We start from the raw sequence: 24,248 nt of genomic DNA, 5'->3' as shown, positions 1-24,248 counted from the left end.
TCTTCAGATGCAGCGTGTGGGATCTGGCTCCCTTACCAGGGTTGAAACCGTGTCCTCTGCATTGAAGGTGGATTCTTAACCACTGGACCACCAGGGAAGTCCTTTGTGTTGTTAACTGGAGTCCTTATGTTGTACCTTCTAACCCCAGGACTTGTTTATACCTGGGAGTTTATATCCTTTAACCACTTTTCACCCATTTCTCCTACTCTCCACCTTCTTCCCCTGGCAACCGCCAATCTGTCTTCTGTTTCTATGAGTTTGATTTTTTTTTTTTCAGATTTCACATACAATTTGAGATCATACAGTGTTTGTCTTCCTCTGTTTGACATTTCACTCAGCATAATGCCCTCAAGGTCCATCCACATTGTCATAAATGGCAAGAACTCCCTCTTCTCTATGGCTGGATAATATTCCAGTAATGTTCCATCATGCACACAGACACAGCGCATATTTTATTTATGCATTCCCACCAACAATGCACAAAAATTCCCATTTAACTTCACATCCTTGTGAGCACTGGTTTTCTCTGTCTTTGATAAAAGCCGTTCTGACAGATACAAGGTGATAACTCATTGTGCTTCTGATTTGCATTTTCCTAATGGTTAATGATGTGAGCATCTTTTCATGTACTTGTTGATCATTTGAATATCTTCTTTAGAAAGATATCCCCTTGGGTCTTCTGCCTATTTTTAAAATGGGTTGTTTGGGTTTTTTGCTATTGGTTGTGAGTTCCTTATGTATTTTAGGTGTCAAACCCTTATCAGATGTGTGGTTTGGAAATATTCTCTCCCATTCCATAGGTTGTTTTTTCATTTTGTCAGTCATCTCTTCTCCTGTGCATAAGCTTTTTGGTCTGCTATCGACAACATGCTTTCTTAAGTCCATATATTCAGTTGATCCATTCCTTAGTTGATGACACAGAGGTTGTGTGAAGTATTTAGGCTGTCAGAGACATGGCTATGATGAACATCTCTGCATATGGTTTCTGTACTTCTCTGATTGTTTTCCTCGGTCAAAGTCCTAGAAATAGAATTACCAGATCAGATAATATTACCAGAATTACCAGATCAGAACTTTAAGGCCCAGTTGCCAAATAGTTTTCCAGAAATGTAGCCTTTTACGGCTCACCCTCAATCACACATAACTCCTGAAACTCAGCTGAGACTTGATGTTCGTCTTAGGTGTCTGAGCATAGTTTAGTGATGTGAGCTATGACCCTGGTCATTTCCCTTGGCCTCAGTGGCCTCCCCAGAGTCACCTCTTTTTTTAATTCTCCAAGTGTGACTAGAAGATGACTTTTATTCTCCACATAGAGTCTGGAGAAATGAACTTTCAGAGCCCGCAAACCCAAGTTGGGTCTTGAATGAGCACCTTAAAAACACCTGAGACTCTTTTAAGCTCCTTTAAAGTCTTTTGACCAGTGTGCATTTTGTAAGAGTATGTGGCCAGAAATGGAAACTATCCAGAAAGTTTGTGCAACCCACATGAAAGTGTTTTTTAAGAGCTGTGTTCCTAAAGCGTATTGCCTAGAACCCTATTTCTCAAGCTGGCAAGTTCAATAGAATCACCTGGAACATTTACTAAGAAATCAGAGTCCCTGGCCCCATCCCAGATCTAGCCATTCAGAATCTCCATGGAATCTAAGGGTCTGCATTTTCCTTTTTAAAAAAAATTTTTTTTCTCCTCCTTCTTCTGTTTGCTTATTATTATTTTTTAAAAACATTTATTTATGTATTTGACTGCATAGGATCTTAGTGGTGGCATAAGGGATCTTTATGTGCTTCATGAGAACTCTTAGTTGCAGCATGTGGGATCTAGTTCCCTGACCAGGGATCAAACCTGCAAGGTGGATTCTTTTTATATATATATAAAATTAAATTTATTAACTTAGTTTTGACTGTGCTGGGTCTTTGTGGCTGTGTGCAGGCTTTTTTCTAGTTGCGGTGCATACGCTTCTCTTATTGAGGAACATGGGCCCTATGGTACATGGGCTTCAGTAGCTACCCCACGTGGGCTCAGTATTTGCAGCTCTCAGGTTCTACAGCACTGGTGCAGTACTTGTGACATGCATGGGCTCAGTTGCTCCACGGCACGTGGGATCCTCCTGGATCAGGGATCAAACCCATGTCCTCTGCGTTGGCAGGTGGACTCTTTTAACTACTGGACCACCAAGGAAGTCCTTGTCACTCAGGATTCTTGATTTTAAACCCTGGGCTCAAGCAAATGTGTCCTCTGCAGTACTGTTTTGTCAAGAAGTGAATTCTGGATGTTTAACCTCTGTGCCTGTCACCCACCTGCCACGCAAAGTGCTCGAGGGTGGCACAGAGTGACTGGTTTTTCTGCTTTCTCTGGAAGTAAGAGGTGTAATCACTGAAGGCTCACTCCATTGTCGTATCTTTGGGCAAAAATAATAAAACTTAATCACCTATTGAAGTTCTTGCTGATGAGTAATAAGTACCCAGAGGGAATTCCCGGGTGGCCCAGTTATGTTAGTACTCCGCACTTTCGCTGATGACAGCCCAGGCTTCTATCCGTGGTCAAGGAACTAAGTTCCCACAAGCCTCCTGGTGTTCCCCCTCACAAAAAAAAATACCAGGAAAAAAAGGTTAGCCTGCCACAAATGTTTTAAAGTGATACTGAATATTATTTACCCACATAGAAACAAAAATAATGAAAATGGTCACTGCCGGGTTATCACTGGCTCTTGCATGAGTCCTCCACCCCAGCTGCCACAAAAGGGGTTCCGGTGCCCCCGTGTCTTCATAAATCCCCTGGATTCCAGGGTTTTTCATCCACTTAAAAAACATGTTTACTCTTTGGAGACGTTCTCTGAAGGCCCCCGATCCAGATGTGTTCATTGAGGAGCGCGTTTATTGCTGAAGCTCCTCGGGGAGAACTTTTTGATCTCTTGTTCTCATCAGATTTATACCGATTTTAATAAAAAATGTTTTGGGGGCTTTGAAACTTTCAGACCCAGGCTTTGCCCTGGTTCATGAAACATTTCCTACTGAGATGCAGCTGCTCCCCCTGCCCCGAGAAGTTCTATGAAGAAGTAGGCCCAGCTCATAGAGTATTTTAGCATTTGGTAACATGAAAGACTTAGAGATTCAAACCAACCACCCCCGACCCCGTCCAAGGCTAGACATTATTTATATTTTTCTTTATGTCATTTAAACTGACTTGGGAATTTGTATCTAGTCAGTGTGGCAAACTGAAGCCAAATTATACAAGAATATAACCCTCCCTAAAGGATCCCTAACCCCACCCATCTTCTGCAGAACACAGCCAAAGAGGTGGGGGTGGGTTGCTCCTACAAATCTTCATTTTTCAAAAGAAAGGTCTGCAGTGTTTATGATGTTGTATAAGGAGCTCAAACTTAGGTTTGGGTTCCTAAGTTAGGGTTCCTTCACTAGTCTGTATAGCTGATTTCACATACAAGAAAGTGTTTTTTTGGCTGCATTGGCTTCTCTCTAGTTGAGGCACATGGGCTCAGTGGTCGTGGCGTGCAGGCTTAGTTTGCCCCGAGGATTACCAGGGAAGTCCCATGAGAAAGTTTTGTCTTCCATCTTTATAGGTGTATTCTTTCCTCTTCCGGGTCTTTGGACTATCTTGTTGGGCTTGGCCTGCGCTTCATGCCACGTGTGTTCCCTGGTCCCTTGTGGCTATGTTCCTATTTAGCTTTCCGAGCGTTATACATTCTTGATGTTTTCACAGTGAATTCACAGCAGTGCGACCTCTTAGGCCAATTAAGGCCAATCCTGGCAGAGAGGCATGGGCCCAACAAGAGCTCACATGGTGGATGCTCAGCAAATCTTGGTTGAATTAATAAATGAATAATTGAATGATGCTCACCAGTCATGTTTGACTGCAAAGACAATGAGGAAGATAGAATCCTTGACTTCATGATTTGATCTCAGAGTAATTAAAAGTATTTTGTATATTCTGCAACTTTAGCCTTGTTTAGGAGAGTTTGGAGAAGGCAATGGCAACCCACTCCAGTACTCTTGCCTGGAGAATCCCGGGGACGGAGGAGCCTGGTAGGCTGCAGTCCATGGGGTCGCTAAGAGTCGGACACGAATGAGTGACTTCACTTTCACTTTTCACTTTCATGCATTGGAGAAGGAAATGGCAACCCACTCCAGTGTTCTTGCCTGGAGAATCCCAGGGACGGAGGAGCCTGGTGGGCTGCTGTCTATGGGGTTGCACAGGGTCAGACACGACTGAAGTGACTTAGCAGCAGGAGAATTTGGAGACAAAATAAATAATCGCTTAGCTTTTTAAATATGCTCATTTTGGATCCAGCAATTCTACTTTGAGGAATGTATCCTACAGAAAAACTCAGGCAAGGGTAACAGTGACATATAACTATTGCAATGGGTTAGTCACTCAGTCGTGTCCGACTCTTTGCAGCCCCACGAACTGTAGCCTGTCAGGCTCTTCTATCCATGGGATTCTCCAGGCAAGAATACTGGAGTGGATTGCCATTCCCTTCTCCAGGAGATCTTCCTGACCCAGGGATCAAACCCAGGTCTCCTGCATTGCAGGAAGATTCTTTACCGTCTGAGCTACAGGGAAGATCTTACAACTACTGCAGGATAGTTTATGCTGCTGCTGCTAAGTTGCTTCAGTCGTGTCCGACTCTGTGTGACCCCATAGACGGCAGCCCACCAGGCTCCCCCGTCCCTGGGATTCTCCAGGCAAGAACACTGGAGTGGATTGCCATTTCCTTCTCCAATGCATGAAAGTGAAAAGTGAAAGTGAAGTCGCTCAGTCGTGTCCGACTTTTCGAGACCCCAAGGACTGCAGCCCACCAGGCTCCTCCATCCATGGGATTTTCCAGGCAAGAGTACTAGAGTGGGGTGCCATTGCCTTCTCCGAGGATAGTTTATATAATAATGAAAAATTAAAACAATCTTAACGTCCGTTGACAGGAGATTGGATAAATCAAGCCAGACACACCTACATTTAGTAGTTACTGAACAGTGAAATTGACCTATGATTCTTTTTTTTTTAATTTATTTATTTTTGGCTGTGCTGGGTCTTCATTGCTGCGTGCGGGCTTTCTCTCGTTGAGGTGAGCAGGGGCTGCTCTCTAGTTGCGATGAGCAGGCTTCTGCCTTTAGTGGCTTCTCTTGTTGCAGAGCACAGACTCAGTAGTTGTGGTGCATGGGATCTTCCCAGAGCAAGGATAGAACCCTGGTCCCCTGCATTGGCAGGCAGATTATTAACCACTGGACCGCCAGGGAAGCCGACCTGTGATTCTTAACTCAGAAAGAATGTGCTGGTTTTGTTATTGAAAGACAAAAGGCAAGTTGCAAAACAGTATGTAAAGCATGGCCTCCCTTCATTAACAATAATACGTAGATCTAGAAGAACTGAAAGAACTTGTTCCATACGCTTAGCAATACTGACTTCTGAGGCATGGAACTCATAAGAGCTTCTAAACCCTAATTTCTGTGCATCACTTCCTGTCAGCTGGGGCCTCCAGTACCAGCTGGAACCTGGCCCTGGTCCATCAGAGTTTGGGGCTGCCCTGGGGACTCTTGGTCTCCTGGGCTCGCAGCCCCTCCCCCATGTGCGTGTGCAGACTCCAGGTCATTCCAGACCCGACCCTCAGCTCCTTCCTCCGTTTCCACAAAAGCAGAAAGCCCAATCCATGCAAGACAACTTTCCCGAAAAACTGGGAATCACCAGAAAGTTTCAAGCGTAACCACATTTCACAGCAGTTTCCCTAAAACTGCTTATTAGTACTTCCCTGGCACTCCAGTGGTTAAGACTCTGTGCTTCCAATTCCGGGGGTGGGGAGTGGTGCAAGGGTTCAATCCTTGGTCAGGGAACTAAGATCCCACATGCTGAGTGGAGCGGCCAAAAAGTAAAAAACAAACCATGCCCCCTTCCAAAACCTCTGCTAATTAGACCTCCTTCCCAGTCCTGATGACCACCCCAGGGGGCTTCCTAGCTCCCCCTCTTCCCTCCCCCAGGAGCACCCCTCCTCTTCCTCTACTGGCCACGCCAACTCAGCTCTTAGCTTGTATTTCCAAATCTGCAGCATAAGCCCATATCCAGGGTCTACAAACGACAAAACTTCCCATTTAGTTGCATCCATCCTCCTTAATAGATGGTTTGGTTGTAAATTGCCAGGGAGAGGGGAGCATCTTACATACATTCCTGAAGAATTTAATTTTTCTTAACTACAGGCAGTAGCTTGTATTGCTTTTGTATTCAGAACAAAACCCAGAAAGATAAACGAACAAATCCTCCCAAAGCCTTGTGCGCTAATCTTTGTGGCTAAACCGTGGTCCCAGCTGGGGTGGAGGGAGCAGAGCCAAGTGGTACAGCGGCCCCTCTACAGGGAGGAGAAATCCGAGCGAGGGGTCATGGGTAGTTTCTGCTCTGACGAAGACCCCAGGGGAGTTTGGAAACGCGCCCTTTGAAGAGAGGTCCCTGGTGTGCTGGATTTGCTCTGAGACATAAATACCAGGAGGCGTTTCCATCCTGAAGGCGAGAGGAACGATGCACTATCATTCCTCATCCCGCAGCAATAACCAGTGTTGTGGGGAGGCCTTCCTGGTCCACTGAGAACCCCACACCAGGGAGCGCTGTGCCTCCCCACAGAGATCAGGACAGGACTTCTGCCTGCCGCACTCACAGCATCTAAAGAAAGAAATCCTGAAGTGCGGAGCGGCTACTGAAAGAGAGCACAGCTGGTCATAGTGTCATAACACCGACAGTGGCAGCAGCCGACCAGCTCTTCTCGCTTGAGCGCTCGCTGGGCGCCAAGCGCCACGCCAGCCTCCCTGGCGTCCAGTCCTCACAGCAAGGAATGCTTTCATCATCTCCATTCACCACCAGGGAAAGTAAGGCCTCGGGGGAGGAGGAAGCCCGCACAGCCACTGAGCTACTGAGGGCAGGGCCGGGGTCTGCACCCCAGCAGGCTGGCCTCGGACCCCACAGTCTGTTTTGACATGTGCCTCTTACTGCAAACGAGGAAGAAATCCTGTAAGTCAGGACATGGAACACTGGTTATTGCTGCGGGATGAGGAATGATAGGGCACTTTACTTCCATCCTTTGCATCTCCAGTGTTTGAATTTTTTTTTACAAGCATGTTGTCATCTTGACTGGTTTAATGATGATTAAAGAATAGATCATAGTCATAGTGAAAAATGTATTTTCAAAAATACTGATATTATTTGCCTTTTTACTTGTCTTTGCCGTTGCTTCACCTCTGTATTATTTTTCTTCCTTTTATTTTTCTTTTTAAAAAAATGTTTATTTTTTTATTTGGTTGCATCAGGTCTTTGTTGTGGCCCGTGTACTCAGTAGTTGCGGCACAGGCTTAGTTATCCCAAGGCATGTGGGATCTTAGTTCCCCAACCCACATCAGTGCAGGGATCGAACCCACATTCCCTACATTGGAAGGTGGATTCTTACTGGACCACCAGGGAGGTCCCTCCTTTTATCATTATTACTATTTTTCGCCATGCCGCGGGGCTTGCGTGATCTCCTGTGACCATGCAGTGGAAACACAGACTCCTAACCGCTAGACCACCAGGGAACTCTGTATTTTTCTTCCTTTTAAACAACTTTATTGAGCTATATCACAGATCACATAATTCGCCCTTTTAAAGTATGCAAGTCAATGGCTTTTAGTATGTTCACAGAGTCACGCAACCATCACCACTTTAGGTTCCTCTCAGGTGGGTGACTTCAGGACAAGACCCCCACAGGCCCTAGGAATGGGCCTGGGTTATCTAGGGAGGGGATCCTGGGGTTCAGCATTCCCAGAGTGTTGCCTAGAATGGGGAGGCATAGAATATAGGGGGGTAACTCCCTGTGAACATGCTACCTTACCTAGCAAAAGGGATTTCACTTGTATGATTGTATCAAGGGTCTGGAGATGAGGAGATTATCCTGGATCACCCAGTGGGCCCAGTGTAACTACAAGGGTCTTTATAAGAGGGAGGCAGGGGACTTTTCTGGGGGTCCAGTGGCTAAGACTCCACACACCCAATGCAGGGGGCCAGGGTTTGATCCCTGGTGGGGGAACTAGATCTTGCATGACATAACTAAGGCCCAGAGCAGCCAAATAAATAAGAGGGAAGCAGGAGGGCCAGAGTTTAAGGAGGAGCCATGATGACAGAAGAAGAGATTCAAAAGGGTGATGGGCTTGCAGGCTTTGAAGGTGGGAGGGGGCCACAAGCCAAAAAATGCTGGTTGTCTCCAGAAGCTGGAAAAGGAAAGAAGGAAGAAGGGATGCTGCCCTACCAACAACACCTTGGTTCTGGCCCTTCACACCCATTCCAGACTTGTGGCCTTGAGAACTGTGAGGTCAGTCTGTGTGCTTCAAGGCGCTATGGGTGTAATCGTTTGTTACAGCAGCAATGGGAGACACACAGAGGGTGCTTTGGAAGGGTTTCGTGGGCACCCTTCCCTTGCTTCCCCCCTCCTCACACTTGTTTCCCAGCCTAGAGTGCCTTCCCCTCCCCTCCCACTGCCTGGATCCTCCGTGGCCCACCTCTTCTGAGGCAGTCTTCCCAAGTCCCCCTTACTGAACACTCCTCCAGCCTTGGATGTCAACCTCCTGCATTCAGGCACTGAAATCTTTTAGAGCCACGGAGTCCAACCGTGTTAAAATCACTTGGGGGCACTTAAAAAGTACTGATACCTGGGCTCAGCCTCCAATCTGTTGAACTTTGGGGTGGCGCCTGGGCCTGGATAGTTTTGAAAAGCCCCCAGGTGTAGGCACAAGGCTAAGCAGCCAGTGATGGAGCCTTCCTGTTAGTTCACTGTAGCAGGAGTGAGTGTGTGTGTGTGTGTGTGTGTGTGTGTGTGTGGTCTCCTAAGTGTTTCTTCACAGGACCCAGACCAGTGCCTGGCACTTTGTAGGTGCTTAATCTTTGCTGACTGATTGGCTAAGTGTACACTAGAATGCAGGGCCGCCTAGTAATAATTAAACGACTAGTCTTCCATTTGCCAATGCCAATCCAAATGCTCAGTAACTTCTAGTAAATTGAACTAAATTAACTAGGGCAGTAAGCAGTTATTCGAAATACACCTTTTGTGAGGTTTTTTTATTTTTATGTTTATTTTTTTGGTCACGCCACGCGGCATGTGGAATCTTAGTTCCCTGACCAGGGATTGAACCTTGCATCCCCTGCAGTGAAGCTCGGAGTCTTAACCACTGGACCACCAGGGAAGTCCCAGGCCTTTTGTAAGTTTTAACAGAACTTTTTACATTGTGCCCACAGTGAATTCATTCATTCAGTAAACATTTCTCTGGGCCTTCTGAATGAGGAAGCTGCAGTGGAAATAGAGATGAATGCCATTGCTACAGCTTAATGGAGGAGACAGATGTAGGCCTGAAGAATTAGACCATGCATCACAGCTGCCACCCATCATTACCCTCAGTGAAAATCACAAGAGCTGGTGCTGCTTCTTTTCGGCACAAGTATCACCTCCATCAAGCACCGTGGTGTAAGAACCGATTCTCAAAGCTGTGGCCCCCAACACCAGCAGCACAGTCCTCACAGGGGGATTTGTAAGCAAAGCAGATTCTCGGCCCCCATCCCAGACCTGCAGAATCAGAAACCCTGGGGATGTGACCAACAGTCCGTGTTTTAACAGGGCCTCCTAGTCATCTTTATACCTGATATAGTTTGAGTTCCCCTGCCCTAAAGCCATAACTTCTCAACCTTAGCCACACATTCATATCCCCTGGGGAGCTTTGTTAAACTATGACTGCTCATACTCCACCCCTGACCAATTAAATCAGGATCTCTGGGAATGGGGCCTGGGCCTCAGAATGTTTAAAGCTCCCTGCCTTAGCAGATGACGGGCCAGCATGAGAATGCCAATAAAAGACCGGGTTGAAGCCAGCCAGAGCATTTTGGGTGGCCTTGGGGGCTCCCGCTCCTCCCCGCCTCTGCCCGCCCACAGGGGCCCTTGGAAGGCTGTGGTGTTTCATTCTAGCTCCAGGGTTCCTCTCCCAAGCGTGAACCTTGTTCAGACACGTAGCAGAACCTGCCTCTTCAACCAACACTTGCAAACTAGGCTTGGGAAAGAAAGTCGTGATGCCAAAGCTGCCAGCTCTCTGCTTGTTGGGCAGTGAGTTTTGATCAGTCATTTAAGGAAAGAGAGTCAGAGGTGAGTCACCTACAGAGTGATTTGTGCCAAGCATGTTCCCTGAGATCTTTGGAATGCTCTGGGTATGAATAACTCCAGGCACTTTGGGATTTCTTTCTGTCATCTTTGAGTTACTGTCCTATTTCTGAATTGAATTTAAATCGTATGTTGTGTTTAGAATGTACACATATCATTTACATTATAGTTTCTATATTTATAAATGATATAATTGCGTGCATTGTAATCAGCAAGGGCGTAGAAAGTATCATAATCACAAGAACTCTTAATGGCTGTTGAGTTGTTGACTGTGTTTTAATCATTATGTCCATGCTTAGATACACTGTCACAGTAAGCTGCAGATCAGCTCTATTGCAAATCGTTCACCATATTACCTGCCTTTTCAAAAAGGGAAACTGAAGATAAGGAACATCACATTACTCACCCAAAGTCACATGGAAAATGGCAGAGCCAGGGTTCGAATAGAGGTCTGTCATCAAAGATTGTAGTTTTAGCCCCAGTCTCCTCTGGCTCATAGTAAGCGGTAGCACATGCATATACTCATACTATTAAAATCATATGGTGCAGGGAATTCCCTGGTGGTCCAGTGGTTAAAAAGTCACCTTGCCATGAAGGGGACTCCTTATCGATCCCTGGTCAGGGAACTAAGATCCAATGGCCTGTGAGGCCAGTAAGCCTGTGCTCTGCGACTACTGAGCCTGCATGCTCTGGAGCCTGTGTGCCACAACTAGAGGCCCGCATGCCTAAGGTACTGAGGCCCATGCCCACTCTGGAGCCCGTGTGCCATGACTAGAGGCCCGCGTGCCTAAGGTACTAAGGCCCGTGCTCACTCTGCAGACTCTGGGGCATAGCTAGAGAGAACCCCACACACTGAAATGAAAGCTCAGATCCCGCATGCTGCAACTAACACCCAAGGCAGCCAAATAAATAAATAGTAAAAAAAAAAAAAATCTGTATAGTACAATCTGTAAATAATATGCTACCATATAGTTTTACTTATACAGAAAATTATACATAGTTTAACATCAGTTACTGGAGAAGGCAATGGCACCCCACTCCAGTACTCTTACCTGGAAAATCCCATAGACGGAGGAGCCTGGTGGGCTGCAGTCCATGGGGTCGCTAAGAGTCGGACACGACTTCACTTTCACTTTCACTTTTCACTTTCATGCATTGGAGAAGGAAATGGCAACCCACTCCAGTGTTCTTGCCTGGAGAATTCCAGGGACGGGGGAGCCTGGTGGGCTGCCGTCTATGGGGTCGCACAGGGTCGAACACGACTGAAGCAACTTAGCCGCAGCAGTAGCAGCAACATCAGTTACACATAATATAACTCAATAAATGCTATACATGAAAATGTTACCAGTTAGAGCTGTGACATAGTAATGATTAAGGTTCATTTGTATCCATAACCAATGATGTTATGTCTAAAGACCATTCCTGGGAGTGTTACATTGAGAATATGTAGCTTCTTTGAAAATATTAGGTGATTACTAAGATACAGTGTAAAAAGCAGGATACAAAAAGAATATATACACAAACCAGATTTGCAAAAAGAGACACATGTATTTTGTATGCATGGGAAAAAGTGAAAAGAAAGTGCCCCAGATCTTTCACAGTAATTATGATCAGACGGTTGGACTGTAAGAGGTTTGTATTTTCTTCCTGATACTTGGGACAAGACCAAGACGCTGGGATGCTCCAGACTGGCTGATATTTGACACTGCTTCAAACTGGTGCTTCTTTCAGTTTTTGCTCTACATTATTTAGTGGACAGGAAGAAATTGGTTATCTACCAGTAAATATTGTGTACAAATACAGATTATCTTCCAAATTCATTCCTACAGACCAAGTTAGAGTTATGTTCTGGGGGAAAACATTATTTCCCACTTTTCTATGGTTCTTATTCTCTCTCTCTCTCCTTGTCTTTCTCTATAAAATTCAAAACCCCTCAATTTGGAGGAAGACATATTCACCAATGAAGTCATTTGGTCCTTGGCTTTTCTTCACGAAAGTTGTAAAGTTACTAATTCCATCTATTTACTTGTTATAGGTCTGTTCAGATTTTCCATTTGTTCTTGAGTCAGTTTTGGTCATTTGTATCTTCCTAGGAATTTGTTCATTTTCCCTAAGTTATCTAATTTATTGGCACACAGTTGCTCATACTCCTTTTAATTTCTGTAAGATTGGTGTCAATACTTGCATTCCCTCTTTCATTCATGATTTTAAAAATTTGGGTCTTTTTTTTCATGGTTAGTCTCCCTTAATATTTGTCAACTGTGTTGATATTTTCAATGAATGATGGCTTCCTAGGTCTTCATTTTAAAAAATATATCACATAAGTCGTGTGTATGTTACAAAATATCTTTGTGTGTATAAAACATTGCAGGATAAACATGGAAAAGAAAGAAAGGAAAAAAGAACTACAATGCAGTTGTCATAAGAAACTTACCATAGTGATAGGTCCTGTATTTGAGTTTCACACTGAATTATTTGCTTATTTTTATAAACTAATTTCTAAATTCTTCAGGATTCTGTGAGCTTCCCTGATGGCTCAGTAGGTAAAGAATCCACCTGCAATGCAGGAGACACATATGAGACATGGGTTTGATCCCTGGGTCGGGAAGATCCCCTTGAAGAGGAAATGGCAACCCACTCCAGTATCCTTGCTTGAAAATTCCATGGACAGAGGAACCTGGCAGGCTACAGTCCATGGGGTCACAAAGAGTGGGACACGACTGAGCACATGGCATAAAACAGCTTCTTCACAAAGCAGGGACATAGCAAATACAGTGCAAGACTTGTTCAGTCGCTCAGTCGTGTCTGACTCTTTGCAGCCCCAAGGACTGCAACACACCATGTTTCTCTGTTCTTTACCATTTCCTGGGGCCAGTCGGTGATGTCATCTAATCATCTCGTCCACGGCCATCCCCTTCTCCTCCTGCCTTCAGTCTTTCCCAGAATCAGGGTCTTTTCCAATGAGTCGGTTCTTCATATCAAGTGGACAAAGTATTGAAGCTTCAGCTTCAGCATCAGTCCTTCCAGTGAATATTCAGGGTTGATTTCCTTTAGGATTGACTGGTTTGGTCTCCTTGCAGTCCAAGGGACTCTCAAGAGTCTTCTCCAATACCTCAGTTCGAAGGCATCAATTCTTTGGTGCTCAGCCTTTTTTTACTGTCCAGCTCTCACATCGGCACATGACTACTAGAAAAACCATAGCTTTGACTATACAGACCTTTGATACTTAGGTGAAAGTGATAAAATGAAACACTGTTCATGCCAGTGCTAATAGTATTGGCCACTTGGACAGTGGATCAGAGCTGCTGTAAAAAGTACCAAAAACTGGGTGGCTTCACACAATGGAAATTTATTCTCTCATGGAAATCCAAAATCAGGGTGTCAGCAGGGTCAGGCTCTCTGTGAAACACATAGGGGATAAACCGTCCCTGCCTCTTCTAGTTTCTGTGGTTACCAGCAGTCCTTGTCTTTCCTTGGCTTAAGCTGTATCACTCCAACCTCTGCCTCCACCATCATATTGTCCATCTTGGCCCTGAGTGTCTTTCTCCTCTTTTAATGAGAATGTGACTGAGCCAAGCTTATTCTGCTTGCCACACGACAGGCCAATACATTAGGAGATGAGTTGTTGGAACATGGAATAACGATTTTAATAGGAAAGCTAGCAGACCAAGAAGATGGCAGACTAGCATCTCAAAAAATCATCTCCGCTCAGTCCCAATTCGAGCTCCTTTTATACAGAAGAGGGGGAGGGGCCACTGTAGCACCAACCAATCACTGAGCAGGGCCACTAATGGTGTCTCGTTGACAGTTGCTCACTAATGGTCGCTTGCTTGGGGAGGGGCCCACTGTGGCACCGATCAATGGCTGAGCAGGCCCACTACCAGCTTGCACCTGCCCCACTGCTATTACAAGGACACCGGTCATATTGGATTAAAGGCCCACTTTATTCCAGTATTGACTTCGTCATACTAGTTACATCTGCCATGACCCTGTTTTTAAATAAAGTCACATTCTGAGAGATGAGGAGTTAGGACTTCAACCTGTCTTTCTTGGGTTGGGGTGGCGGGAGGCTACAGTCAACCCATAGCAGACATGTTCTAAGCTAACTACGAACATTTGTCTGTTATGCTCCAATTCTTAGAAATCTATCTGCTTACCATGGTCTTTCCCCCCGCCACCCCACCGCCAAACCTCTTTTCTAGATTGAAGATATGTTTAATGAAATCAGATTTAGTGAGTATGTGGACACTGGAAAGCTCACCGACAAAATCAACTTACCAGATTTCTTCAAAGTCTACCTCAATCATAGGCCACCCTTCGGTAACACCATGAGCGGCATCCAGCAGAGCTTTGACATTCTTGGTTTCACCAATTCAAAGGGAGAGAAGGCTATTCAAAGAGAGGATTTTCTGAATCTGCTTCACACTAAAGGTAAATACACAAATAGGTAGATCTTGTAACACCCTTGGGCCCATCCCCCTGGAGAGAACTGAGCTGGGAAGGCAGCCCCCAGACACCCGCATCTTTGATTTCACAGAGTTTCAGCCCTGAGGATGCTGCTTACTGACCCACATGGCTGGTGAACAAGGGATAAAGGGAAGGATGGCGGGGACCTGAAGGATGGAGTATGTGTTCCAACTTCCTGGGACTGCGCAATTCAGGGCCCTGGATGCCTTCCTCTTACCTTGGGTTTCCCAGGTGGCGCTAGTGGTAAAGAACCTGCCTGCCAGTGCAGAAGACATAAGAGACATGGGTTCAGTCCCTGGGTTGGGAAGATCCCCTGGAGAAGGGAAAGGCAACTGACTCCAGTATTCTTGCCTGGAGAATCTCATAGACAGAGGAGCCTGGCAGGCTATAGTCATGGGTTTGCAAAGAGTCGGACACAACTGAAGCAATTTAGCACTGCACTCATAAAGCAGGAATACAAGTGCCAGCCATTGACCTCACGATGAGGTACCATGAGATTGGGTTACATTTGTGAGATAAAACCACACCAAAGTAAAAAAAAAAAAAAAATCATTTTTAGGGACTTCCCGGGCAGTCCAGTGGCTGAGACTTCAAACTTCCAATGTGAGGGGCACAAGTTCAATTCCTGGTCAGAGAAATAAGATGCCACATGCTGTGTGGCACAGCCAAAAGACAAAAAAAACAAAAATTTTTTTTTCCTTTTTCTCTGGGTGATCATTTCATCTCAGCGAAACTGGTGTTTCTAACATGAGGGAAACTGAAATGAAGCCAAGTGAAGTCTTTATCAGAAAGCTGTTCCCCATCTGCACAAGCCCCAACACAGTCCCCCAGGTTGAAGCCCCACTTTTAGCACCATATAGGGAAGTCTATGTGACGGTAACACGGGACTTCCTAGGTGGCTTTTGCACCTTAAGAAAAAGAAACCCATGGAATAATTCTCTTGAAGACTTTAGAAAGATGATGCTAAGCTCTGATGTGAAGCTCAGTCCCACAAGCCGAACCGCCTCCTTTTCCCTTTGCGATGCCCAGGTGAGCACATGACGGAAGAGGAGATGACGGACTGCTTTGCCACACTGTTTGGACTGAATCCCGAGGGCTGGAAATCCGAGCCTGCAGCCTCCTCTGTCAAAGGTACTACTAGCGAGTGGGCTCTGTCTGGGCACGTAACCAGGGCACGCTAATTTGTTGTTGACTTGAGTGCATTTATGTCTCCTGACTGGTGCCAGCCACTCTCCTTCATGCTGCGCACACGACAAAGCAGGTCTGTGGGGAACCCAACATGAATAAGTTATGAAAGGACCAGGGAGCGGTGGTCACGTTGAAGAGATAAAAGGCTTTGTTCCCGGGCTCTGACATCCCCTGTGTCTTCTGGCCTTGTTTTTCCCTTTATTCCCCCGACCCAGTCCTCATCTTTCCAGCTAGGGTAGGCAAACACTGGCCACTAATTGAGAGTACGGTTTGGAAGTCGTTTCAGGGGAGGTATAGTCAGGAGAGCCTTGAAGGACAAGAGGGTCAGTGACTCAGGGGCAGGCAGGAGCCCCAACCCAAGTTGCCAGAACTTGAACGTCTTTAGAGATCCTCCTGGGGACTTCCCTAGTGGACCAGTGGTTAGGACTTGGCACTTCCACTGCAGGGCTCACAGGTTCAATCCCCGGTCGGGGAACTAAGATCCCACATGCAGTGCAGTGTGGCCAAAAAAAGATCATCCTCTTCTTCTTCCCTATATGAGGATTTCCCACCTCCTTCTTTTAGTCCATTGGCCTGAGTGTGCTGGAACATGTCTATGAACAAACCCCGAGGAATGCCCCACTGCCCCACCAAGAAGTCAGGAGCAAAGACCCCTCACCGGGCTTCCTTCTTCCTCTCCTTCTGTTGTCTGTTCCCAGTTTCAAATTGAACAGGGTTCCTAATCAGACAGTTCTAGACTCCAGAATCTGATCTGTCATTTCCAACCTGCAAGCTCCCCCACCCCATTCCTTGTGTACTTGGTATCTCAGAATGTAATTTTCACACACACACACACACACACACACACACACACATATGCACAATACATGGATACAGTGTTCCTAAGTGTCTCAAAACAGTAAAATCAATGATGCCATATACTTGAGGTTTTCCAATAACGTGTGCAGAGATTTGGGTAAGAATGCTCCAAACCCAAACCATAAAGGAGGGATTTTGACCGATTTCCACCCCAGGACTTCTCTAGGAGCCAGAGCCAAATGCCTGCACAGAGCGCCTCTCACTTCTCTTTTGTATCAGTTCCTTATATTTTTTGGGAAATGCTTCTGACTTAGAAACCTAATCATTATGAAGGCATTTGCTTTCTTCTCTTGTTTGTTAGGTTCTGAAATTTGCTTAGAAGAAGAACTTCCAGACGAAATCACAGCAGAAATATTCACGACTGAAATTCTTGGCTTAACCATTTCCCAAGATTCTGGACAAGATCCTAGGATCAGTGAAGCCGAGCAGAGTTTCTGAAGCACAAAGGACTTTGTGTGTGGATGTGTGGTTTTTCTCCCCTCCAGAGGTACCGCTATTCTGGCATTTCCCTACCCCTGCTCTAATCTTCAGAATGTTTAGACATTAAAAGCATATTTCTGTTAAGCAACAGATTTCACAGAGTTGGACATTCCACTCTGTCTGAAATAGAAAAGTGGGTGGAAGCAAGAAAAACACTGGGGGTTGGATGGACGTGGTGGCTGGAAACCCCGACTGCCATCCCCATGCTTGATCCATGGCAGTGCTTCCTGGAGCAGGGTTGCCAGGATGAGGAGGTGGCATGGTCCCCGGGGGCAGAGAGGGCCTCAGCCAGCAGTTGTCCTTCCTTGTGACACGTGTGGCCTGATTCCCATCGTCTCGAGTGGCACCTGGACCCTTAGCCTAACATGGCCAGATACAGATCATCCCAGTCGGCTGTTAGACTGGGGCAGGAGGTGTTGGGCTCTCGGTGCTGCTGAGAGCCCTGGCTTGTGGCTTCTTATCAGTAAACCCCCCCGAGCAGTTGTGTGCGGCCGTTATGAAGAGCATCATCAGCCAAGCTTAACCCCGGTAGCAGCTGCCAGAGAGAATGCAGAAAAAGCCCGCCTCCCCGCCCCCCTGGAGCCCTGTGGGTGCGCACCTGGACTAGAACCACACAGCCAGCCTCCCCAGGGCAGAGCCCGGCCCGTGTCAGCCACCCTCTCCCGTGACACACACCCTGCACGGGCCCATCTGCTTGGCTCACAGCCTTGAACTCCGCTGGGCTGCAGAACACCTAGCAGGCAAAAACAGATCCCCGCTCAGGGGTTGTTTCAGGAACGTGGCTAAGGCTGCAGCGCCGTTTTGACCTTGAAAAGACGGTATCCCTCGCCTATAAACAGATGAAAGTTATAGTCCGATTTCGTCCTCGGTTATGAAGCCTCTCTCAGGCCAGTGGGCCAAAGGTTATCCTTCACGTGTGTTCAGTCCAACACCCCCGCCCACCCGAACCAGTGCCTTTCCCAGAGAAAGCAGCCTTTGAGATGACGTCGCTGACCTCTGTAAAGGTCCTTCCTCCCCAGGGGCAGAGTTCCATGTGAGAGAAACAGGACGGTTCAGCATCCTTCTCCTGGCACAGAGCCCCCTGTGTGGCGGCCATTCGGAAACCTGGGTCCTGGTGAGTCCTCAGAACACCCCGGAACGCGGGACAGAGCCAGCTCCCCAGCCAGGCCGTGTCACCGTGACCTTGGGACAGCCGGCGTGGGCCATGGTCCAGCAGGCGCCCCACTGGTCAGATTTTACCTTCAGGGCTTCGCAAGCTGGTTTACATTGCATTCTTTTTGAAAAACCCAAAAAGGAAAACAAGCTTTATGAATCAACTTTGCAGCCGCTGAGGGCTTAGGAGAGATAGATTATCAAGCTGGTTAAAAGGTTCCTGGGGATGCTTTAGGGAACAGAAAACTCTCCAATGACTTGTTTCCTTCCAAAAAAAATAGCTCAGAGTTGGATGTCCTCTGGACACCCACAGGGAGCTTCTCTCATTGGATCTGGCTCCTCTTTTTTGGTTCTTATCAACGATATATATATTGGAGTCATTGTGTGGAGCAGAATAGGCCTGTGACCAGTTGGACCTGCTCTGACTGGGCCAGTAGCAGCAACCACCTTCAGGCCCAGGCTGAGCCTCAGTCCCTCTGTGCTGAGTCAGTATGTGGAGGGGAGGTCCTGGTGACGACCGGGAAGGGTTAGGGGCAGGGGTGGGCATCCCAGGTGACTCTAGTGGTGAAGAATCTGCTTGCCAGTGCAAGAGACATGGGTCAATCCCAGCATTGGGAAGATCCCCTGGAGTAGGAAATGGAAACCGGCTCCAGTATTCTTTCCTGAGAAATCCCATGGACAGAGGAGCCTGGTGGGCTGTACTCCATGAGGTCACAAAGAGTCAGACACGACTGAGCACACACACATATAGAGTAAGGGTTAGGGTCAGGGCGGCTGTTCACCCAGGAAGGCCCAAGTGGCCAGGGGCAGCAGGATCCGTGTCAACAGCCTGGCCAGAGGAGCTCCTGCTGGTGCTTTTCTTGGGGTGTCTCTCAGCCTGTCTGACCAGGAAGAAGAGCAGCACGTGTACCTTCTGGCCCCCAGAGGGCATCTGCACCTCCATCCCCCTCAGGCCCACCAGCTGGCCACACAGGCAATGGAGAAGCCGGGCCCCAGTGCCCCAGGCCAGGGGAGGAAGCGGGGGATGCCTTCCTACCAAGTGAACAGAGAACCCAGACTCTCCCAACCAGGTAGCTGGCAGAGCAGGGACACCAGGAAAGGAGGAAGGAGAGATGGCAAACAGTTTCACTGGGCTTGTACCTCAAGACGTGGGGACACACGCTGGACACCAGAAAGCACCATGTGATGCTCTGAAAGCACCATGTGATGCTCTTTTGAAAAGATAATAGCATATCACATGGGCCTCTGGCTGCTGGCCTCTGTATCCTGGCCTGTTGCTTCCAGAGTTCTGGAGGTGGAAAAGGCATAGTTGTCCAGGAACCACTCAGAGCCTCCCCCACCCCCCAGCCTCTCCTCCAGAACCCCCGGCCCCTCCGGTGCGGGGTGAGCGTTCTGTTTACACAGCACTGGCCCCGCAGGCTGGCTGGGCTGAGTCCTGCCTCTGCCACTGAGTAGCACCCTGTGTGCCCTCGGGTGTGGCTAATCTCTTAAACCTCAGTTTCCTCCTGGAACAATTCCTGGGGTGATGGTGAGGATTAAAAGAGATATTGCAAATAAAGTGTTCCTGGCATAAGGTAGTGCTCAAAATAGGAAGGCAGCTATTATTACTGCCGGCAGAAATTGTGCCTGAGACTCGGGAAGATGTCTGATGAGAATTAATCTCTTCCAACTCCAGGGTTTTAGCACCAGTTAACACTTGCTCAAATAAGGGTCTCTGCAAGCTTTGACAAAGGGCCCTCAATAAATATTTGCAGAACGATTGAATGAATGAGCATGAAGCTTCAGTGCTCTTTTAATAGCTGACTTAGTTTCTGAATCAAAGTGAATCCGGCCCCTACAGGCCATCCGCATCAGGGTCAGCAGACTCTCTGGAAAGGGCCAGAGAGTAAACAGTGGGGATCTGTGGACCCAGTGGGCTGTCGGACACCTCAGCTCGGCTGCTGGAACACAAACGCAGCCACACAGAACTTTGGTCCAGAGAAGAATGAGCGTGGCCCCATTCCAATCAAACTTTACTTATGGATGCTGAAATTAATGTGGATTTCATGAGAACTTCCACATATCATGAAATCATCTTCTTTTGATATTATTTTCAACCACTTAAAAATGTGAAAACTGGGACTTCCCTGGTGGTCCAGTGGTTAAGACTCTGTGCTTCCACTGCAGCAGGGTTGTGGTTCCATTCCTGATTGGGGCACTAAGATCCCACTTGCCTGGTGGCCCAAACAAACAAACAAACCAAAAACAAACAAATAACTGTGAAAACTATTCTTAGCTTGCAGACCACACAGACACGGCAGCCCAGATCCATCCCACAGGCTGGAGTTTGGTACACCTCATTGGCCAGGATGAATCCAACAGATTTTTACAAATATGACGAATCTATACAAAACACCTGACTAGTACTCGTCAAAAATGCCCAGGTCATGGCACTTCCCATGGTGGTCCAGTGGTTAAGAATCTGCCTTCTGACACAGGGGATGCGGGTTTGATCCCCGGTTGGGGAACTAAGATGCCTTGTGCCATGGGGCAGCTAAGCCTGCACACCACAACTAGAGAGTCTACGTGCTGCAACAAAGACCCAGCACAGCCAAAAAAAAGAAAAAGAAAGCCCGGGTCATGACAAACATGAAAAGACTCAGAAACTGTCACAGGTCAAAGGAGACTAAAGGGAGACGATGGCGAAATGTGAAGCAGGATCCTGGTTTTCTGGATCAGGAAAAAAAAAAGGACGTTAGGAAGAACCGGTGAAACCCAGAGGAAGTCTGTGGTTTAGTTGATATTGTTTGCTCCAAACTTAATTTCTCAGTTTCAATAAGTGTATCTTAGTTGCCTTAAACGTGCACACAAGGGAAGCTGGGCCAGCAGTCTCGTGGGACCCTCTGACACACCAAGGCCAGACGCATTCAGTGAGCCAAAGGTTTGTATGGTCAGACCCTAGAAAGGGACATAGGCTCAAGGTGAGGTACACGGAAGTCTAGAACCATCTCTCCCGTTCCTTCAGTACCACTGTGGCGTGGCCCTTCCTCCCAAGTCCGAATAGGGATGTTTTCATGTGGGCTATGGGCAGGAGGGAGGGAGGGAGGGAGGGAGGCCGCATATTCAAGAGGATGGTCTGGCCATTCTCACTCCTTCACTTTCAGAGTCTTGATATAGGATAGGCTGCCCCTCAGAGGAGCCCAGGAAAGACCGTAGAGAAGTCACAGGTGGAGCCGCCCTGAAGCTGGTATGTCGTCTCATGTGACAGGAGACACACGTGCAGAAAGTCACAGTGGGTTTCAGCCCCATAAACCTTAAGCCCTCAGTCAGCATCAATTCACCCTTCATGGGTTTCCCCCAGGAATTTCCACATTTTAAAAAGACACAGTTTTCTCCACTATCTCGTTGTCCATTCTCGCAGTCAGGTCTAACTCCACGTTCCCCAGAGTCGTGTTCCCCCAAGTCACTGGTGGTATCCCAAAGGCAGCCCAGCATACAGTGAAGCTTCACCAGACCCTGGTCACTTACCTCTCCCTCAGTGTGCTGTGGATCCCCTCCACCTTTTCACTGTTCTAGGAGAGAGGACAGAATAGCAGTAACCGGTGCCAGATCCTCTAACAGCGACCTCAGTTTAACTGTGTGTGCCCTGCAGCATGCTAAGCCCAGAGATAAAATGTGGCAGGAAGCACTGGCTCTTCCCCTTTGGAAGGTTACATCATAGTGAGGGAAACAGATATGTCAATAATAATTACAGTGTTTTGTGATATGACATAGGGGCATCCAGAGCAGATAGAGTGGGAAGGAGAAGGAGCAGGAGGAGGCGACCAGGGAGAGGTGGAGAAGTTACATAAATGTGGTACTCGCTCTAAGCCTATCTGAGTGGTGCCTGGGGGAAGTGGCAGGAGAGCAACTCAGGGAAGACAGTGGTCACATTATGGATGGCCTTGTGTGCTAAAGCAAGGAGGTTAAACTTAAAGGGAAGGGAGAGAAGTAGATCAAACTTGCATCTCAGGGGCCTAGGGTGATGGGCCTCAGGTGATGGGCAAGAGGAGTTGTCTGGGGAAAGGGACCACAGCAAGGAGACTGTTACAGTACTCTGGGGAGAAGTGAAGAACTGCAACGAGAGAAAAGGCACTCAGGAAGGAGAAGTAAGTATAAAGACTAAGTTAAATGTTATCAAAGATAGTATCAATTATGACCCTTGGTTTGCAGCAATAGAAATTGGCTCTGGTTAGCCTCAAGAGATGGGAATACCAGACCACCTGATCTGCCTCTTGAGAGATCTGTATGCAGGTCAGGAAGCAACAGTTAGAACTGGACATGGAACAACAGACTGGTTCCAAATAGGAAAAGGAGTATGTCAAGGCTGTATATTGTCACCCTGTTTATTTAACTTATATGCACAGTACATCATGAGAAACGCTGGACTGGAAGAAACACAAGCTGGAATCAAGATTGCCAGGAGAAATATCAATAACCTCAGATATGCAGATGACACCACCCTTATGGCAGAAAGTGAAGAGGAACTAAAAAGCCTCTTGATGAAAGTGAAAGTGGAGAGTGAAAAAGTTGGCTTAAAGCTCAACATTCAGAAAACGAAGATCATGGCATCTGCTCCCATCACTTCATGGGAAATAGATGGGGAAACAGTGGAAACAGTGTCAGACTTTATTTTTCTGGGCTCCAAAATCACTGCAGATGGTGACTGCAGCCATGAAATTAAAAGATGCTTACTCCTTGGAAGGAAAGTTATGACCAACCTAGATAGCATATTCAAAAGCAGAGACATTACTTTGCCAACAAAGGTTCGTCTAGTCAAGGCTATGATTTTTCCTGTGGTCAGGTATGGATGTGAGAGTTGGACTGTGAAGAAGGCTGAGTGCCGAAGAATTGATGCTTTTGAACTGTAGTGTTGGAGAAGACTCTTGAGAGTCCCTTGGACTGCAAGGAGATCCAACCAGTCCATTCTGAAGGAGATCAGCCCTAGGATTTCTTTGGAAGGAATGATGCTAAAGCTGAAACTCCAGTACTTTGGCCCCCTCATGCGAAGAGTTGACTCACTGGAGAAGACTCTCATGCTGGAAGGGATTGGGGGCAGGAGGAGAAGGGGATGACAGAGGATGAGATGGCTGGATGGCATCACTGACTCGATGGGGAGTTGGTGATGGACAGGGAGGCCTGGCGTGCTGCGATTCATGGGGTCGAAAAGAGTCGGACACAACTGAGCGACTGATCTGATCTGATCTGAGCCTCAGTGGAAAGTGACGTTATTTGAGGACCATAGGCTCAGTGGAAAGACTGGAGCAGCCAGCTCAGTAAATGACCGGGAAGCAACCACAGCCAGGATGCCAGTGGCGCCACTGGGAGCTCAGTGCCTCCAATACCTCAGGCTCTCCAATGGCCATTTCTGCTGTAAGTCATTTCTCCACTGCCCCATATGCCCTCAAAATTCCAAATCAAAACCATAATGAGATACCCTTTTACCTCCACAAGACTAAAATGAAAAAGAAATGAAAACACAGTAACAAGTGTTGGTGAGGATGTGGATAAACTGGAACCCTCCTATACTGCTGGTGGGAGTGTGAAATGGCCCTTTGGAAAACAGGCTGGCAGTGTCTCAGCATTTTAAACATAGAGTTACCATATGACCCAGCAATTCCCCTCTGGTGAACTGGTATGTAGCTGGGAGAAATGAAAATACACATCTGCACAAAAACTTGTATACTAACCATCATCACAGCATTATTCATAGTAGCCGAAAAGTGGAAACAACCCAATGTCCATCAATGAATGTGGTAAATCCACATAATGGAATATTACTCAGCCGTAAGAAGAATGAAGTATTAATACATGCTACCACATGGATGTAAAATATGCTGAGAAAAAGAAGTCAGACCCAAAATGACACATATCATATGATTCCACTTACATGAAATGTCCAGTGGAGGCAAATCCATAGAAATAG

The 24,248-nt window shown here is 47.0% G+C and overlaps 1 protein-coding gene across 6 annotated transcripts in view; it reads left to right on the top strand.

Annotated features, from left to right (window-relative positions):
• The window catches only part of CFAP251 (cilia and flagella associated protein 251), a 74,334-nt gene extending 57,090 nt beyond the window's left edge, over positions 1-17,244 (top strand). For 5 of the 6 annotated variants that reach the window (XM_070769500.1, XM_070769502.1, XM_070769499.1 and 2 more), the window contains 3 exons: positions 14,362-14,590; positions 15,656-15,757; positions 16,974-17,244. In XM_070769500.1, the coding sequence (XP_070625601.1) occupies positions 14,362-14,590; positions 15,656-15,757; positions 16,974-17,110 (468 nt within the window). In that variant the 3' untranslated portion in view covers positions 17,111-17,244. Of the gene's footprint in view, positions 1-9,124; positions 9,213-14,361; positions 14,591-15,655; positions 15,758-16,973 lie in introns of those variants that run through there. The other variant, XM_070769501.1, reaches the window with a different exon arrangement.
• Positions 17,245-24,248: the final 7,004 nt, after the last annotated feature.

This window comes from Bos indicus, chromosome 17, assembly GCF_029378745.1.
Source record: "Bos indicus isolate NIAB-ARS_2022 breed Sahiwal x Tharparkar chromosome 17, NIAB-ARS_B.indTharparkar_mat_pri_1.0, whole genome shotgun sequence".
Taxonomy (NCBI): Eukaryota; Metazoa; Chordata; class Mammalia; order Artiodactyla; family Bovidae; genus Bos; species Bos indicus.
This window is presented reverse-complemented; position numbering and strand designations above follow the sequence as displayed.